The sequence below is a fragment of the Anopheles cruzii genome, chromosome 3 (assembly GCF_943734635.1).
Source record: "Anopheles cruzii chromosome 3, idAnoCruzAS_RS32_06, whole genome shotgun sequence".
In the NCBI taxonomy this organism is placed as follows: domain Eukaryota; kingdom Metazoa; phylum Arthropoda; class Insecta; order Diptera; family Culicidae; genus Anopheles; species Anopheles cruzii.
Genome location: NC_069145.1, coordinates 22,878,372 through 22,895,901, shown reverse-complemented (window position 1 = coordinate 22,895,901; position 17,530 = coordinate 22,878,372). Strand labels below are relative to the sequence as shown.

At 47.9% G+C, this 17,530-nt stretch overlaps 7 protein-coding genes across 9 annotated transcripts in view; 4 read left to right on the top strand and 3 right to left on the bottom strand.

Moving 5' to 3' along the window:
* Window positions 1-23: 23 nt before the first annotated feature.
* LOC128271525 (epoxide hydrolase 4-like) lies at window positions 24-3,909 on the top strand. 2 transcript variants are annotated; one of them, XM_053009096.1, is made up of 7 exons: window positions 24-99; window positions 1,486-1,809; window positions 2,201-2,299; window positions 2,408-2,595; window positions 2,683-2,815; window positions 2,889-3,297; window positions 3,361-3,909. In XM_053009096.1, the coding sequence occupies exons 2-7, from the start codon at window positions 1,561-1,563 to the stop codon at window positions 3,543-3,545; spliced, it is 1,263 nt and encodes a 420-aa protein (XP_052865056.1). In that variant the 5' UTR covers window positions 24-99; window positions 1,486-1,560; the 3' UTR covers window positions 3,546-3,909. The 2 variants fall into 2 exon arrangements, with proteins under 2 accessions (XP_052865056.1, XP_052865055.1); XM_053009095.1 differs by lacking the exon at window positions 24-99 and adding an exon at window positions 117-1,221 and having other exon boundaries at window positions 1,292-1,809.
* A 233-nt stretch (window positions 3,910-4,142) lies between these two features.
* Window positions 4,143-5,118, top strand: LOC128273959 (translation machinery-associated protein 16 homolog). Its single transcript, XM_053012033.1, has 3 exons — window positions 4,143-4,184; window positions 4,248-4,333; window positions 4,396-5,118. The coding sequence occupies exons 1-3, from the start codon at window positions 4,182-4,184 to the stop codon at window positions 4,853-4,855; spliced, it is 549 nt and encodes a 182-aa protein (XP_052867993.1). The 5' UTR covers window positions 4,143-4,181; the 3' UTR covers window positions 4,856-5,118.
* Window positions 4,909-6,069, bottom strand: LOC128273958 (abasic site processing protein HMCES-like). The gene is made up of 2 exons (XM_053012032.1): window positions 5,963-6,069; window positions 4,909-5,895 (listed from the first exon to the last, which is right to left on the bottom strand). The coding sequence occupies exons 1-2, from the start codon at window positions 5,980-5,982 to the stop codon at window positions 5,007-5,009; spliced, it is 909 nt and encodes a 302-aa protein (XP_052867992.1). The 5' UTR covers window positions 5,983-6,069; the 3' UTR covers window positions 4,909-5,006.
* A 212-nt stretch (window positions 6,070-6,281) lies between these two features.
* Window positions 6,282-7,767, bottom strand: LOC128273957 (abasic site processing protein HMCES-like). Of its 2 annotated transcripts, XM_053012031.1 has the most exons (3): window positions 7,670-7,684; window positions 7,392-7,561; window positions 6,282-7,321 (listed from the first exon to the last, which is right to left on the bottom strand). In XM_053012031.1, exons 2-3 carry the CDS (start codon window positions 7,409-7,411, stop codon window positions 6,310-6,312), a joined length of 1,032 nt encoding a protein of 343 aa, XP_052867991.1. In that variant the 5' UTR covers window positions 7,412-7,561; window positions 7,670-7,684; the 3' UTR covers window positions 6,282-6,309. The 2 variants fall into 2 exon arrangements, with proteins under 2 accessions (XP_052867991.1, XP_052867990.1); XM_053012030.1 differs by lacking the exon at window positions 7,392-7,561 and having other exon boundaries at window positions 7,670-7,767.
* Window positions 7,610-9,637, top strand: LOC128273955 (uncharacterized). The gene is made up of 5 exons (XM_053012028.1): window positions 7,610-7,626; window positions 7,699-8,032; window positions 8,106-8,156; window positions 8,222-9,176; window positions 9,247-9,637. The coding sequence occupies exons 1-5, from the start codon at window positions 7,610-7,612 to the stop codon at window positions 9,324-9,326; spliced, it is 1,437 nt and encodes a 478-aa protein (XP_052867988.1). The 3' UTR covers window positions 9,327-9,637.
* Window positions 9,471-11,571, bottom strand: LOC128273956 (maternal effect protein oskar). Its single transcript, XM_053012029.1, has 4 exons — window positions 11,411-11,571; window positions 10,888-11,324; window positions 10,721-10,817; window positions 9,471-10,637 (listed from the first exon to the last, which is right to left on the bottom strand). Exons 1-4 carry the CDS (start codon window positions 11,517-11,519, stop codon window positions 10,129-10,131), a joined length of 1,152 nt encoding a protein of 383 aa, XP_052867989.1. The 5' UTR covers window positions 11,520-11,571; the 3' UTR covers window positions 9,471-10,128.
* A 1,348-nt stretch (window positions 11,572-12,919) lies between these two features.
* The window catches only part of LOC128270063 (tight junction protein ZO-1), a 42,481-nt gene continuing 37,870 nt past the window's right edge, over window positions 12,920-17,530 (top strand). The window contains exon 1 of the mRNA XM_053007467.1: window positions 12,920-13,319. Within this exon, the coding sequence (XP_052863427.1) occupies window positions 12,920-13,319 (400 nt within the window). The remainder of the gene's footprint in view (window positions 13,320-17,530) is intronic.

The following is a 17,530-nucleotide window of genomic DNA, read 5'->3' as shown; positions in this document are numbered from 1 at the left end:
GGCCAGTTTCCGTTCCGATCCGGTGGTCGTGGTTTAGAAGTCGCGCAGGGTTTTTGGTTGGTTGTGGTTTGGTCTGTTCGCGAACAGTGACCGTTGAAGGTGCTCAGAACCCGCTCAAATTAGCTGCTAATGAAATCCGGGTCGTGATCGCAACGTAGTGCAAACGGGCCGCAAACGAATAAAGTTAGCATAACTGATTGGCTGGGTCTGGTGCGCGGTGGCTGCGCGGTCAGCCAAAGGCCCGAATAGCGGAACCTGCGCGTGACCTACATTTTCCCCATTTTCGGCACAACCTGCCCGACTACGGAACCCCCCCTCACAGTCTGGTGACGCAGCATAAACATTGCGCACCCTTTGCGCCCTAGCACACGCGGTCCGCAGCCAGTTGGACTTTGCACGATGCTCAGATGGTTGCCGCCGCGTGTGACATAATTGCTATGCTGCCTCACTCTATGCTCATGGCCGCGGCCGGGCTACACCAATACTGGAACCGGGATTGAGTGCGTGTGTGCGTGTCTGCTTTTATGCTCCGTAGTTTCGGAGATAACTCGAAGGATGCTCTGGCTGTGTGTGCGTCAGAGTTATGTTTTGTTCAAACGATAGTGAAAGGTGGAAAGGTGCGTTTGTTTATAGTTTCACTGCGCTTTGGTCCGTGCGTTTGAATAGCGAATGGTGAATTCTTCCACCAAAGTTACGTGTGTGGACGGGCGCACGGAAAAGCAAGGTCATCTGAGAGTGTTAATTTCCACATTAGTTTGGCGATAACGGCCACCTCCTGTGCCTCCTGTGTCCTAGTCCACTGACTGGCTGGCCATCTCATCGGTTATCGCCAGTGGTGGGCCCATGAAATGGTAAAGGTTAGCTCGACCCAGGGATCGTCCCTCCGGAAGGCGGAGAAGGTCGTACACCGATAGGCACCGGACCGCCCGGCGCAGTTCGTCGCGAAGTGAGCGTTGTCCTGGAGAAAAACAACAGAAAGAAACGAACATAAATAAGGCAAGCATAAACACACCACTCACCTACGTCAGAGTCGCACGATCAGGCGCGAGATCAGGCAGCGCACCGATCACGAACGCACCATGAAAAGGGCAGCGGAGCGCTGTGGAGAAGCCAACGGTGAGATTGTACGGTGAACGAGTTCCTTGCGACTGCGGCGTACGCAAGCCTTATCATTCGCCCGGCTAGTGTCCGAGGGGCCGGTTTGCACTTTGTGCACGTTAGGTGAGCGAGCTGACGCACGGTGTCGTCGTTGCAATAGTGTACTTTACCGTACTTCGAACACCATCAACAGACCCATCATCGTCTTGACCCGTTCCGATTATCAGCCGTGGTGCCGCGGGAGAACCCTCGTAATCGCCAACATCGCCGGTTGCCAGAGCAACCAAGCGACGCGTCGAGAGAACCAGTGAAAACGAGACGGAATTCGACGCGTTTTAATCGCCGATTGCTATGTTCTTCCCTCCGTTCCGTTGTGTGTGTGTTTAGGAGTGTGAAATTTCATTACTACGGCGGAAAGGGGGTGTCACGAAAGGGCTTCAGAAAACACTGGAAGTGAGCACAATGGCTGGCCGAAGGAATGATTACGATATGCTGCAGGTTGTGCCGAAGTGGGAGATTGCCAAGATTTACATCCGCTGTTTGCTGGCCAACTTTGTTTTACTGCTCAAATGGCTGTACGAGAGCGTCAAGTGCAAGGTGAACCCGACCGCCATCATGCGCAAGACCATCGAGCGGACAGACTTCCCCAACAAGCCGCCAATCTTCATGACCGACACCAATCTGGGCCGGCACTCGTACGTGAAGCTGGAGGTAAGCATCTGAAGCGGCCGCCGTTGAACGGGAGTGCGAAACGTGATCATCGCAATCGATCGTAATGTGAATCGGCAAGGTGCTATTTAGGACCGGTACCGGATCACGCGTAACAACATGTTGAACGTTTCGAAACACCTTCAATTAAAAGCATTGCCATTTGTTAGCTCCAGATTAAGCTACTCGTTTTCAGGTCAACCGACATGCTTGCAGTTGCTTTAGTAAAATTAACAATGGATTCAAAAATAATGAATAGCTTTTCTGGAGCAACAATATTTAAGGCAATGCATAGTTAATTCACAAGGTGGTGGACCGGTAGCGTAAATCAGGGTTGCCCCACATTGCACAACGTCGTGGTTACTTAATTACGTTACGCGATTTCCATCCACAGAACACGAAGCTACACTTTGTCGAGGCGGGCAGCAGGAGCAATCCAATTGTGCTCCTCTTGCACGGTTTCCCCGATTGTTGGTTCGGGTGGCGATACCAGGTGTGTATGGAATCTGAATCGGGTGGCGATGGCGCGGGTGGCCACGCACGTACCGGCCGGCAAGTTCTGTTTACTACGACCTGACCTCTAATCTGCCGTCGTCCGCAGATATCGGAGCTTACCCATTACTTCCACGTTATCGCGCTGGATTTGAAGGGATTTAATGATTCAGACAAACCACACTGGCGGTTCGAGTACACACCGAAGAAGGTCTGTGAAGATCTGCGCAAGTTTTTGATTGCAATCAGCGCCAAGAGTGTCTCCATTGTCGGGCACGACCTGGGAGCCACGATCGGGTACGGATCGCCACAATGCTCTGTGTGGCCACAGGGTATTGTGTGAAACGTGTTAGTAATCGCGTGACCCATTTGCTCGTCTCACAGCTGGATTTTTGCGCACACGAATCCGGAAATGGTCGACAAATTTGTAAGCGTTTCTACCCCACACCCCAACCTGCTGTGGGATAATCTGCCGAAAAGCTCTCCTTTCAACCGAAATTGGCTGGAGTTTGTACAAGTAGGTCTCAATCGGTGTTCAATAAGATAAGGGAAAAGCTGAAGGATGAATAATCACACGCAACTAATTCCAGCTACCGATGTTGCCAGAAATGGAACTCAAGCACTCTGCCGATCGGGTACTACGCCGCTGCTATCCGCATGTGGCCAAAGAGAAAATGTACCAAACCGGAACGAACGGAACCGTTACAAACAACGTGATGGAGGCGTACAAATATAGCTACAGCCAAACAGACGACTGGCGCGGCCCACTAAACTACTACCGAAACTTCCTATTTTACCGCGTCCGAGACGGTGAGATCATTCAGTGTCCCTGCCTGATCATCGCCGGCAACGATGATCGATTCTACAAGCTGGAATCAGTGGTGAAGAGTTCGGAGTACTGTGAGAACGTGGTGATTAAAATCATCGAACAGTCCGGTCGCGCACCGCACCAGGAAATGGCGACAGAATTCAATAGCATTGTGCTGAGGTTTCTCATTGGTATGGATTCAGCTTAACGACCTTCGCCGTGCAGTTAGTATAGTTTTTACACTCGATTTGCAGGTAAAAAGTACTCCCAGAAACCCACCGAAATGCAATCCACCCCATCGAGGGGCCTAGTAGGCCGTGTGTTTGGCGGCATCGGATCGGTGGCCAACAACACCGTTAAACTGGGGAACAATCTGCGAGAAACGTACGCTTTCGCCAATCCGTTGAACAGTGTTCCTAACTTCATGATCAAAGGATGATGATTAAATAATCCGTTCGAACAGATTCGAATAGAGTACCAAACTGCTTAAATTACTGCTCCTAGGCAATCGAAGGCAAGCTAACGTCGTCGGTGATCAGTGTAAAATTGTGGTTTTAAGTTATTGACCTTTGCCTGTGTGTATGTTTTGATGCGTTATGTGTGAGTGAATGCGTGCTTAAGCTTTTATAAAGTGAAGGAATATTTTATACCGTACAATAGAAGTTGAAACAAATTTAACTTTTGTCCATTCCAGCAACTGTCCTTTATTGAAATAAAGCATTTTGTTTGATAGGTACTCTGAGTTTTTGAGTTGAAGACTCAATTTACATCGTAAAAACGTAAAATGGAGGTTTTAAATAGTTTGGCCTAAACGAAACTTACGACACGTGTATGTTTTGTAGCTAAATAAAGCAACTTTACGGTAGAGATCTTACAAAAAATAGGTTTGAAAATGTTATGTTGAAATGTGTTGCGGTATTGCATACCTTTTGGCGTTTTCAGTTAAGTATGTCATCCGCGCGGTCTTTAAAGGTCTCTTCCGTAATACTGACAGCTGACGGCACTGTGAATTATGTTTATATTTCCAATCCCGCAATTCCGGCAAGGATTCTTTTCGTGTTGTGCCGCTAGCAAGATGGTAAATTTAATCTTATTTTCCCCAATTCGTTCTGTTCTTTACTTCGATTACGTTCCTTTGCAGCCCAAACAAACGGTGCTGAAGGGTTTGGCTAAGTGCAAACATCCAAACAGCAGGAAAACACAAGCTTTAGCCCGGCAGATAAAAAAGTAAGAAAGTTAGTTCCTAAGCGGTGTTAGGAACCAAATAATTACACCTAAACTCACTCCAGGATCAGCAACCGAGAAAAGAAAAAACTGGGACATGCGGCCAAGGCAAACATTCTTGGCATGAAACTGGCGTGGTTTGCCGAAAAGGTGGAAGGTCGAGATCGACCTATTACGCCGAGCGAATACGAACAGCTGATCGACCTGTACCTACAGCGGTTTGATGAAGAACTAGAACAGATTAAAATAGTGCAATCGATCGGAAAGCACCGAATAAACCAACACGCCTCTCGGGAATCGGTCATTCGAACGACGATTGACACGGAGAAGCAACACTTCGCAGGTGGTGGGATCGAGCTACCAGACCTGTGCAATGCGGAACATTTCAAGCTGTTCCAGGAGTGGAACGGAGATGCAGCGAGTGTGCAGCACCTTGCCCTCGAATTTGTGTCCCGAAAATTGCTACAATCCAAGGCAGTGAACAATGAGTCCACAAATAGTGATCAGCAGATGGCGGAATCGTAATATATCATTCGGATAAAGTAGAACTTAATGTGCCGTTTCGGAATGTTGCCCCCAATTATATTTCTTAACATCTTTCACAGGCACAAATCAATCTCAGCATAAAATGTGCCTTACTTTTTACAGCACAATGGATCCTGTTTAGAGAAAAAAATCACGAAGTCTCTTTTTGCTTTCCTTTCCGTAACCACGATAGCATGAATACGTTCTCCGGAGTGGCTATTGGCCTTGTGGCAACCATTTGCAAAACCGGCACAGGTTTGTTGCACTGATCTGATTTGTGGCGTGGATTGTTCACATAGTTTGAAACGCGATGCCGGCGTATGGCTTCGCAAGGTTGTAACATGCTTAACGCACGGTCGGCGGGAACACGGTTGTAATCTAGCCAATCGGAAACCTGTTCGTCCGTTTCTAGGATGGCCGGCGATCGTTGATTAATTTCAGCAAATTGTCCCTTGGCTTCCAGAGTGATTACCGTGTAGCTGTACAGCTTGTTTCCGTTTTCATCTTCCCATTCGTCGAACAGGCCTGCCATACGCAGCAGCTTTAAATGGCCATCTGCCAAATCCCACGTTGCTCTATCTTCCACCTTTACTTTCTCGTCCTGCAGCATGTAGACGTAAAATACTGGTCTCTCGCCTCGTTTTTTGGAACGATTTTTACCTTGCCAGGCAAAAATACCTTCGCAAAGTACTACGCATCGTTTTCCAGCTTCCATAGGTGGACCATATAGTGTGGAGGAGGATAGACCTTCCCGGCGGCAATTAATGGTACTGAGACCGTGCTTTCGATAGTCTCCATTGTGCCAGCGAGGCACCATACCCCACATCATCGGGACCAACAGTTGGTCAGCTGCATCCGCCGATTCATCAAAGTGAATTGCCGATACCAGAACCGGTGTAACATCGGTTGGAGCTACATTAAAAGACGGCTCATACTTTTTGCCGCAGTTGAACTCCTTGTGATAACGCGGGTGTTCCACTTCACTTTCGCGCGTTTTTTGGTACTGGCAGTAATCTTTCAACTCCTTTGCCTTCAGGGACCTGCTCGAAAATCAATAATTTGAGTTGTGAATGGTGTGCAATTGTATAATTACGTTGAAATACTAACAAACACATACGACCGCACATATTTTTGTATTATTTAGAAACAATCCAATCCTATAAAACCAATGCTGGAACTGTTTCGCGAATGAGAAATGCAAGTGCACACTTAATAACAATGGTAAGCCAATTGATAAGCTTGGAGAGCTGGGTCGCCGTTTTCATCGTTTCAATAATATGTTATCAATCTACATGATCTTTTCTTATCTTCAAGCTGTTTAAAGATAATCGCTACGATCCACGGTTGCAGTAGTGCATAAAGCAAATGGAGTGGCACAATCTAGGTATATGTAATCCCATTTTAAATGATATATTGCTGCCTAGTTCACAGATGTAGTTCAATCCTAATATATGTCACTGTTTTGTGTCTGTCTCATTGTTTTTTTGTACATTTTGATCAGTTTTAGGCTTTTTCTCCAAAGGTTGGGAATCTGAAATGGGTTTCACATTGTCTTTGCTGTCGCTCGCTTCGCCTGCATTGGTTTCATCTAGCTTTCTTTTCTTAACGATCAGCCACGATTGCATGAGTTTGCTCTTTGGCGTCGCCTTTGGGCTTGTGCCATCCTGCTTCAAGCTCTGCAAAGGTTTGTTGCACTGATCTGATTTGTTGCGTGAATTGTTCACAATGTTTGAAATGCGATACCAGCGCATATCATGGCAAGGCTGTAGCATGTTTAGAGCTCTTTTTGAAGGAACACGTTTGTAGTCCAACCAATCGGTGACCTGTTCGTCTGATTCGAGAATGGCCGGCGATCGATGGTGAATTTCGGCGAATTGACCCTTTGTTTCGAACGTGATTACCGTGTAGCTGTACAGCTTGTCTCCGTTTTCATCGTTCCATACGTCGAACAGACCCGCCATACGCAGCAGTTTGAAATGGCCATCTGCTAAATCCCACGTTGCTCTATCTTCCACCTTTACTTTCTCGTCCTGCGGCATGTGAACGTAAAAGACAGGCCGCTCGGATGACTTCATTGGGCGAACTGTTTGCCATTCGTAGAAACCTTCGCAAAGAATCACGCACCGATGTCCGGCGGCCAGTGGCGGACCGTATAGTTTGGACGAAGCTAGACCCTCCAGTCGACAATTATTGGTTGTTAGACCATGCTTCCGATAGTCACCCTTGTGCCAGCGAGGCACCATGCCCCACATCATCGGGACCAACAAGCGGTCCGCTGCATCCGCCGTTTCATCAAAGTGAATGGCCGATACCAGCACCGGTGTAACATCGGTTGGAGCTACATTGCAAGACGGCTGATACTTTTTGCCGCAGTTGAACTCGTTCCGATAACGCGGGTGTTTCGGTTTGCTCTCTGCCGTTTTTCGGTACTTGCAGCAACATTCCAACTCCTGTGGGTCCAGTGTCCTTTCGAAGGGGTACAGTCATTAAAATCCATAGCAGAATGTTATTATATGCGCGTGTTACAAGCACTTACAAGCACGTGCGGCCGCACATATTTTAGTAACTTTCGTTTATCGTACAATTTTAACGTTTTCGATCAAAACAACGCGCGACGGGAATGCCGTTTTTTTATTGCGCGTCGCTTCAAAATGTGACAGCCGGCATCGAAGCGGGATTTGTGTTTGTAAACAACTATTCTATCTCCTTCCGTTACAATCAATAAAGTGGGGCAATTTTGCAGGACGATTTAAAATGTATAAGCGCAAATGGTAAAGTGGTAAAGTCAAACGTGCAGTGTAATCAAAGCCTCACCTGCGTTTATCCTTTTCTTTTCTCCTAAGGCGCAGCAAGCAGTACTGTGGCGACATCGAATTTGATCCGTACGAACTGGCTTACCGCGGAAGCGTCTTCGATTCCTATTCTAATTTCGCACGGTTGCCGACGGTGCTGGAGCACGATTGTTCGCCACTAGAAATGGATCCGTTGGAACTGATTGAAAACATACAATTCCCGGCCCACCGACTGTCGGCGAAGGTGCGACAGCAGTACTTACACTACCTGGAACAATTGCTACAGCAGAACTATCGCTCGTGGACTATGACGAGCAATCACAACGACAACCCGTTCAGCGACGACGAGCTGCGGCAGTGTGCAGAAACGATCGAAATACGAGCTGTGAGAAACATATAGCAATAGTGCTGACGACGCGCAACAAATAACGGAATCCAATGCTTTTTCCAACCGCTAGGTGCAAGCTTGCATGATCACATCGCTCTACAGAGAGTACGTGTTGAAGAAGGTGAGCATAAAAATGTGCATGTACTCTGAGCTGCTATCGTTACACAAATATTCTTCTTTATGCAGATTGGAGAAATACGCAAGCAGACAGCAGACGGCTTGCTTCATCCCAACATAGTGGACGTTAAATTTAAGCCACCTCCCATTAAGCGAGAACAGTGTCATGTCGGCGTGCAAACGGATGCCATCGTCGGCACTCCAGCAAAAACTCATCATAATGCTCTGAAACACACAGCGCCAATCAGTTTGGATAAGTTTTTCGGTAAATTTGAAAGCAATCGTTCCATTCACGAAGTCAAGTTCACCGACGGACAAGACTTCGACAGGAAGGAACCTTTTGGCCGTGCTACATTGGCACTACAACCAAAGTTAGCTACGGAAAATAATTTGTGTGCGACTAATGTTCAGCAACCGAACAGCGCATCGCTGGACGATGAAATAATTAGAGAATTACAGGCAATGTTTGAGCCAGAAGACGACACAATGAACATATTCGAATGGAGTGAAGATCAGGAGCAAGTGAGAGCCATTATCAACGAGATACAAAAGTGTGACCCTCCGAAGGTGACTAATAATCAACACGAAAGCAGCATACTCGCAACTGAACCAAGCCCTCGATTGATGAACAGCTATAAACTGGCCGAAGAGGTGCAGATGTCGGCCGAGGGAGACGATCTGCGCCAAAGTCTGTGGCCTTGCGAGCTGCACATGCAGCGCGTGAAGTTACGGAGTCTTCTGGTTAAAATAGCCGATGATGATTACCGACGCTACGAGTCGCTACGGACACGCTTCGTGTCGCTCTTCGGTGAGGACGACGGGGAAGAGCAGGATCTTGGGCCGTACAGTCCGTCAATCGAGCTAAACGATGTGCTGGTGGCCAGCTGCAGGCATCGGATAGCTAAGTGGGTTGTACAGGAGCTGATGAGGCCGCTGAACGAGGGATTGATAGCGAATCGTTATCTGTTCAAAAAGCTCGCCAAACGATTGGCAGAAAATATTATCTACGTGAATCAGTATCCGGGTAAGTGTAAGCAGCTTCGGTTCGAAAAAGTACGCCCATTCATAATCATTTCTTCATTTTTACCATGCAGACCAAAAGTTCATCCATCGATACATTGCTGACTACTTTTGCACGCATTCCTGCATAAGAACAATCGATGATATTACTTGAAGTGCTTCAAACAATCTAAGCGGGATCAAAATCAGACGCACAAGTGGATTACTTTGCCAGAACCATTTAGGTTTGGGAACCAATAACCACTAGCTCAACTGGAGTAAAATTGTACCAAGCGAATAGTTTTGCATTAAAGCAGATTTATTTTTAGACAAAAAGATACACATTCACAAAAGGCACTAAAACATAAATATACAACACAATGCGCATGAGGCGATGCTGTTTGGTATGAATATTGATCATGATCAATTGTAAAGTTGAACGCCGGCGTCCAGCTTTGGCGAATTCCGTTATTGTAGAGCCCATAGAATGACATCGGCTTGACGGGTTCGGCATTCCATGCAAGTGGTGATGTTTCGCCTGGGCCCAGTAGTCTGCGAAGCGGCAAGCCAGTTCGTCATCCGGACAAGGACGAACTCTTGCCGCTTCGCACGAACGAACTGCACCACTCACTTCTCAAGAACATTTCTCCGTTGGCCAATCGGCCGGATTAGGGGGCAACGCGAATGTTCTTCCCATGAACTCACCCTGTCGCCGTCCAGCCGATGTCATTCCGTGTGCCACTCAACGAAGCATCTAGTTGTTAGCGTAAAACGTTTAACGTTGGACAAAGCGATTAGACAAAGTATTCATTACAAGAAAAAACTAACTTATAAAATTATCCACAATGAGAAACTAAACAGGTTAAAATCGAATACGAACACCGGTGTTGTTGGTAGAATGTGGATGCAGTAAATGTAAAAGATATTGGAAAGAACAAGCTGCTAGCAATCGTCTAATCTGATCGGTGATAAGACACTTAGACATTGCTCTGCACTGGGTCATCGCATATTTGATCAGCAACTGCATTGCCCAGTTCGTGCAACAAGTTTTGACGGCCGTGAAGGTTCCACAACACGTGCGGTCTGTTGCTTCCGGTCATGTGACGCGGTTCTTGCTGGTAGCATTCGAAACGTACCGAGTTGTCCGGGTGGACAAAGTACTTCCACACATCGATATACCGCGGACAGATGCTTCGTATGTACTCGTTGAATTTTAGCAACCGTTCGTGCATCAACGAGCAGCCAACCACATTTGCGATCGGGGCCAGCGTTGTAATGATGGGTTCTACGTAGCGCTCCCGGAACCGTGCCAACAGGGAGTTGAAATCGTCAATCAAATTCGTCATCTGGCGACCGTAAAGCAGATCGACGGTTCCGACATTCACGAGCACGTTTGGTGCAATGTACTTGGTGAATTTCACTCGTTTTGCAGCCTCACAAAGCGTCAGTCCGGAGATGCACAAGCCGCTCCTAGCAATTTTGTGGCCTGGAACGATCATTAACTCATTATGGAATACATCAGCACGGCTTAACAGCTTGGTACTACGTGCAGCGTAGCGTAGCATTTACCTCGTTCAAAAGAGAATCCCAGGTCCCATTTAGCTATGGAGAGAAAAAAGTCATCACCCATCAACTGATGCTTGTGGAAAGATGGTCCATACTTGCGCTGCAAAAGACCACACACAAGAGGTTTGGTTAGTGCTGTAACAAAAATTCAAACCAACAACAAAGCTTACAACGTCAAGTTCATCCGCTGTTGGAAGGCTCCAGTACTTTTTGGCAAACTTTCTTGCCGCGGAATACGACCTTCTTCGTCGTTCCTTTCTTCGTACACGTCGTCGATTGTAGCGAACCGGGGTCCGCCACATAACCTGTTTCTCGGAGCACTTCGGCAAAGGTTCCTGCCCTGTCTGCGAATCGTTCGGAGCACTTTCGTCTGGGAAGCTTCTGGGCATGTACTCTCGATAGTTCTTGGCTCGCACCGGTGACGGTTGCTTTTGTATCGATTCCACAATGTGGTTCGTCTTTGGCGTGTGACAATACCACAGGATCACGCCGTTAGATCCTTCCATCGAACACCATGCCCCGACCATAGCGACTAGAAAGCGTGTCAGGGCACTCCGGGTGTGGAAGAGATTTAATAAGTGAGTCCCATTTATCTCGTAGTAGTCGTCTAGCGGTTGACGGAGGGAAGTGATACAGAAGAGGAACACTATGGTTACTTTACGACTTGCTTTTACACGCTGCCTTCAAACTTACCTATTATTTCATCAACCGTTGCCCCGTCCTTCGAGCGAGTGATAATCAAACTCCGCAGCTCGTCCACCAAATGTTCTTCACGGTTTTCAAGCGATTCTAGTAATACCATTCTTAATTTTGTCTCAAAAAACAGCACACACAATAGTAACAGGAGCACCAACAACACCAACACGTGGTGCCTGCAGTGCAACCGACGGTCTTGAATATGCACAGTGCACACTGAAAGTTCGGATAAAAGGCAGCAACGTGGTCGGGCTGCCAATATATAGTGCCGGCAGTTCGCTGTGTATGTGTGGCAGACAACCAGGGCAATTGAGCAACCTCTAATGCCGGAAGCTTAGATCCAAATCTAATGATATTGAGCTAAGTGTTTTATGGATCGTTGCGATGCCTGCCAAATTTATAGAAACTATATACTGAGCAACTGGTTTCTAATTAACAACTATTTGGCAATCGTTTGATGAGCAATCAAACCACTGTTCATGCATTGTGATCTAGTTTTCGTTTCGATTCATATTTCGTTTGTTAATGCAACTTGGCAATGTAATTTAATGTTAATGTTTGTCAATGTAATGCAACAAGTTTTTCTAATGAACCCATTACGAAAACCAACCGAAAGTGTGGCTGGAAAAGTAACGAGCGTTTCGAAATGTGCAAACATTACGCGTAAAATCAACTGTGGCCTACTGTCACTTACGCAGCCGACCACAGTGAACATAATTGAGTGCCCGAGGTACTCGTGAGTGACGGATGAATTCGTGAGTTACGGACAAAATGAATTCTTGTGGACAAAATGAATTCTTGTTGACAAAATGAATTCTTGTGGACAAAATGAATTCTTGTGGACAAAATGAATTCTTGTGGACAAAATTCACGAGGAAGAAATTGAGTGCCAGATGAATTGTCAGGTTCGTCATCAAAGTTAGGTTCGCAGTGTCTTAGTTAGGTTCAAAAATCGGTCGAATTCATAAAAACACATTCAACATTTTGACGTTTCGTGTTTTGATATTTCGTGTAGGACAAATCAACAAAATCCGTTGGTTCATCAAGCTCAGATAACAACTTAAAATTTTCTTTTGCCGATGTTTTTGTCGCGATCGTCAAATTTTACGTGTTTTCAGGTTCCGGTTGGAAAATAGAACGTTTGCACGAAGAAATGCGCAAGCGGACGTTACGTTTCGTGTTTCGTTCGACCTGTTCCGGTGTGGATTGCTCTTCTTATGGGAGATAATAACAAATCAACAACAAAAATTTTGCCCGTCGAAGCGAGAGGGTGCGTCGCGTTTTTCCGCGTTATGTCGGAACTCGTTTTACACGGTGCGCGGTACGCGAAGCAGTGAAACTGTTTACAAACAGAGCCGTGTTCCGCCCGCGCGTCTCCGCGGGTCCTGTTCTTGCGTTTTGCCCGCGGAAAGGGATACGCGTTCCCGCTATTGGCCTCGGGTTAGTTTCTGTGCATCGAGTTTGGCCGCGTGGTGCGCCGTTGTGGCTGTGTGTGTGTGTGCGATGATGGCCGACGAAACGGCTGAAGTGCGATCGCTTTTGGTGCGTCACCGAGTGTCGATCGCGCGGGATCTCGTAGGGACGGCACTGACGGCGGTGCTGCTAAAGAACAGCGTGCTAACGGCGGCCCAGGAAGAACAGCTGAACATCGAGGACGATCTAAATTCCCGCTGCGAGCAACTTATCGAGCTGATCGCCGGTGGCGGCTTCGAAAAGTTCAAGCAATTCTGCTACGCCATCGAAGCGGAGTGCGGCCAGCTGATTTCGGACCTGATCAACGATAAACTTTCACAAGTAGATGATGACGATGACGATGGCGGTGCCGCGAAAGGTTACGACGATGCCAAAGTTACCGCCGTCCCCGGATCTGTTGCTGCCGCGACTGCGGCCGCCAGCATCACCGCCGGTAGGTTTGAAAGTGTGCTACGCGAGGTTATTTTGCGTTTTCGGATGGCCTTCTGTCCGGGGAAAAGTGTGCCAATTTTGCATTGTAAATAACGAGCGAGCGAGCGAGCGGTCAGTGAAAATTGGTCCGATCGTATTGAAATAATAGAGGATCGAGTTGAAATGATTCAAATCTTCCGGTCACGGTTGATGGAAGCGAAAATGAAACAAGATGAACGCGGTTTCCATGGTTACCGTCCACGGTGGCAGCGATACAGGAAATTTGGTAGATTGAAAATCAACTCTACAGAATGTAATTTCGGTCCCAGCACCGGGCGGCGTGGCGTTCTTGATTCTTTTTTTCAGTTTCAATTTATCCAGATCGGACAAGCGATCCGGCGGCTCCAGCCGGCGGGTCTTGTGTCGCTTTCTAACACGTTTCTAAGCGCTGCTCTCACATCACGTTGCCCACGTTCGCTTCTGGGCGCGGCCCGGGTGGCCAGGAAAAAACCGGCATATGGGCAGAAGAGCCGCTGTCGGTCGCACTGGGCGGTTAGCCCGATCCGATTCCACCCGAGACTCAAGCGGATGGTGAAAAGGGGTTTTCTTTGCGATGAAAATAAACAACTTACAAACCGGCGAGCGAGGCAACGGCAGCATAAAACTCGGAACTATGATGGGCATAAACAATTCAAGAAAGTGAATGGAAAAACAGAACCGACATACCGTTCCCACTGGCCGTGGAAGCGAGACAGAGGGCTCAAGCGTCGAAAACGATCGAGAACACTTTAGCCTAAGTTGTGTGCTATCGGTTGGTCGTTGGAGGAAACAGAAAAAAACATAAACTAACAACACACTACACTGTAGCAATGCCCGATGGAGTGCCGCCAGCGTACTTTCGGGCAGCAATTTGCACTGTAACGCTCCGAAACGGTTCGATGGGGGACCCTAACACATGGCAGATATGTTAAAACGCGAGCCGTGATATCTTCATTCCTTCGCGTTTGATGGATGAGATTGCGGATGGGATGGGTGTTTGAAACCGGCCCAAGATTGTGTTATCGCGCAGCACTCGTAGACTGAAGCCATCGTCACCGATATGTGGGTTGCATAATAATCAAACAATTCCCGCCGGTTCTGGGCTGTTTCCGTCGCACGGCAGCATTCAACGGCCTACTCAGCTCCGAACACCGAACCGGTTGCTGGCCGGCATCATCGCCTGTTCCGGCTCCGGAGTGAGAGGAAGAATTAATGCCCGGGACCGGAAATGCCAACCGGCCGGCACGGACATCGCAGACGGTGACGATGGCCTGGAAGTGACTAATTAGAACGGTTGCAGGAACTGGTTACCGCTGGGCCGAAGCCAAGGAAGCGGTTGTCCGAGCCAGGAAGCCTGCGGGAAAAGATGGCCCTGTCGGCGGCGTGTGGGCTTGAGAGAATCTGGAAAACAATCGACTTTCGGTTGCAGACGGTGGAAAAGAAAGTGTGTGTGGCGGCTGCGGTTTTCGGAGCGCCGACGAAGAAGAACCTGGTGTGGGACGCGCGTGAGACTTTTCAGGAGAAACAATCAAGAATCCCGAGACCCAACCGCCGGCCGGCCGGCCGGCGTGAGGCCAATGGACGATCGCTGCGAGCGTGACGGTGTTGACGATCTTAATGATCGGATCACAGCCGCAGGAAATGGATGTAAAGGATGAAAGAGGAATGAGAGTGAAGAAACGGCTCGCCGCCTCGGTCATCAGATTCCAAGCGTTCCATGGCCAGTCATCAGGTCGAGCGTTGTGGCGATGAAAATGTAACAAATACATTGAAGGAAAAACACACAAGACTACGCTTCCTCGATCATCGTCCACAGGAAGCCCTGCTAATGATGGAATCCCGTCGCGGTGCCTGCTACGATGGGAGGCTGTTTCTTTTTCCCGCCGTACGGCACCTATCGGTTCATTAGGTGACAATTCTTCGATCGGCGCTCTACGGCTTGTCGGAGATCTGGATTACACTCCGGACCGCGCATCGCGACCATGAGAACCGCGCGGTGCAATGCGCCGAGACCAATTTCCGATGGCCACTAGCTCGTTCGTTTGATGTGCGGCCCCAATTAAGTTTTTGGTCATTCAATTTCCAAACTCAATTACAGCGTACACCAGTTGTGGCCTCTGTCATCGCATCGACGGTACGCGCCATCGCGAGTTAGTCGCCGACTTTTGCGTCGTTTTTTCCCTGGTTTGGCGAGACCCAAAATGTCGATTAACTCCCGCGCAGAGCGAAAGTGACCGAAGCCCGGACCGGCACACGAGAGCAATCGAGAGTTAGGGGCCGCTTTGACCATTTGTTCCGCTTCGATTCGCGCCCATAATGTGGCCACTTTAGGTCGCGGCAGAACCGCGACCATAACACCGCGCGCCGCGCACTCTGTATCGCGCCCCTCATTGTGTATGCAAACATCGAACAAACAGACGACCGGCGACACCGCTTCGTGTGGCCCGCCAGGCCCTTCCCTGGCCCTGCCCCGGCCGGCCGGCCTGTTCATGCGTAACGAAGGCCCAATAGTGTGTGTATGCACTGGAAGATGAGTGTATTTTATGCGCCCGAGTGAAGAAGCACGGCATCGAGGGAGAAGTTTAGGTTCTTTCTCGCCCGACAACTTCTTCCCACGTTGACGAACCGCCGCGCACTCGCTTTCGGGGGAGCGCTACTCACTGAAGGGGTAAACTCTGGTTAACCCCTGTCTGCCGGGGAAGGGCAGCAAGCGGATGATTAAAGGCAATGCCCCTATCCTCTACAGCCCCCACCGGTGCCACCACCCCGTGGTGACTGGGTTGCCATTTTGGTTATCGTTTTGTGGTAACTCCACGCACCGCGCACCGAGTTAGTTCGGCGGCGGGAGCGATAGGCTGGCGGACAGTAGCGAAGTAATCAGAGGCGGCCGGGGTGTGACACACCTTCGACATAAATCAATCGATGACAAAGTGCATTGTTATGGGCGGGTCCAGTTGGCACGGGGTGCTTTACGTGGCGGAGTGTAGTTTAATATTTTCGATGAATACTTCATGCTCAGTATTGATGAACAGGAAGGGTTTCGCGCGCAGTTCACCGAACGTTGCAGTGTTGGTCATGCGAGGGATGAGCATTAATTTTTCCCATATTCTATCGACCAATCGAATTGCGCGGATACAAAAGCCATTGTTTGGTATTGGAGGTTTCGGCAGAACAACTGTTACATAACTTCTAATAATCGTATAAATTAAAGTGAAAATGACAGCTACGTCAAATTTATACCGATGACAGTTTTTTGTTTGAGCTACAAGTAGCCAAACGTTTTTGCATCTAAGTTCATGGGGGAAAATGTCGTTGCACTTAGCTGGAAAACTACCAAATATTGTTCGTGAGCTAATCCACCCAAAATTGTGTAGACCACTGTGACACATTATATTGATATTGGCAGCATCGCTAAACGCTCTAGAATCGGAAAAACTTGTAGCGCAAGTAGCTAAAGAAGAAAACATATCTAACCGAAGTGTATAACGCACACTGCCAGAGAGCTTTTGTTGAACATGTTTTACATGTTCCAGAAATCACATGGTCTTAATTCTCATCCAACGAAAATACAAGAACTAAGGTTTCCGAATGGCAAACAGAAGCCATTTTTCGTCACAGTGATGGTTTGGATGGAAGGAACTGTCGGCTCTCCAATCATTGTAATCAAACCTCGCGCCAAAGTTGATGCGATGTATTATCGGGAAAATGTCTTGGAAGCTAATTTTAGCAAAAGGCATGTAAACTTGTCGGTACTCGGCCTGGTCTCCGAAAATTCACGTGAGCCCAGAAATGCTACGAAATCACGTGCCACACTTTATCGCCCCCTCACAGTGGTTCTCCGATTCCCAAAATGCTAGATCGATTGTTTTTATGTAACTTTAACATGACATATTTTTCTACATAGGCATTCAAGGTGTTTAATGTGCACTGTCCATTAATCGCCAAATAATATTTGATGTTGTTTTAATAGTCATTATCCCACGCCATGCCATATCATCATTAACATGTTTCTGCGTTCGTGTTACATTGCCAATCGCGTTTCGGTATTAAAACATAGTTAGCCCGTGTTGTGTAACATTTTTTCTCGTATTTATCGTGGAAATAGAATCATTACTTTGTCCGCTTCCGCTTTTCGGTGGTGCAAACAGTTTGTTTTCGTAGAACAAAAATCCACAGCAAATCTTCGTCTTCCTG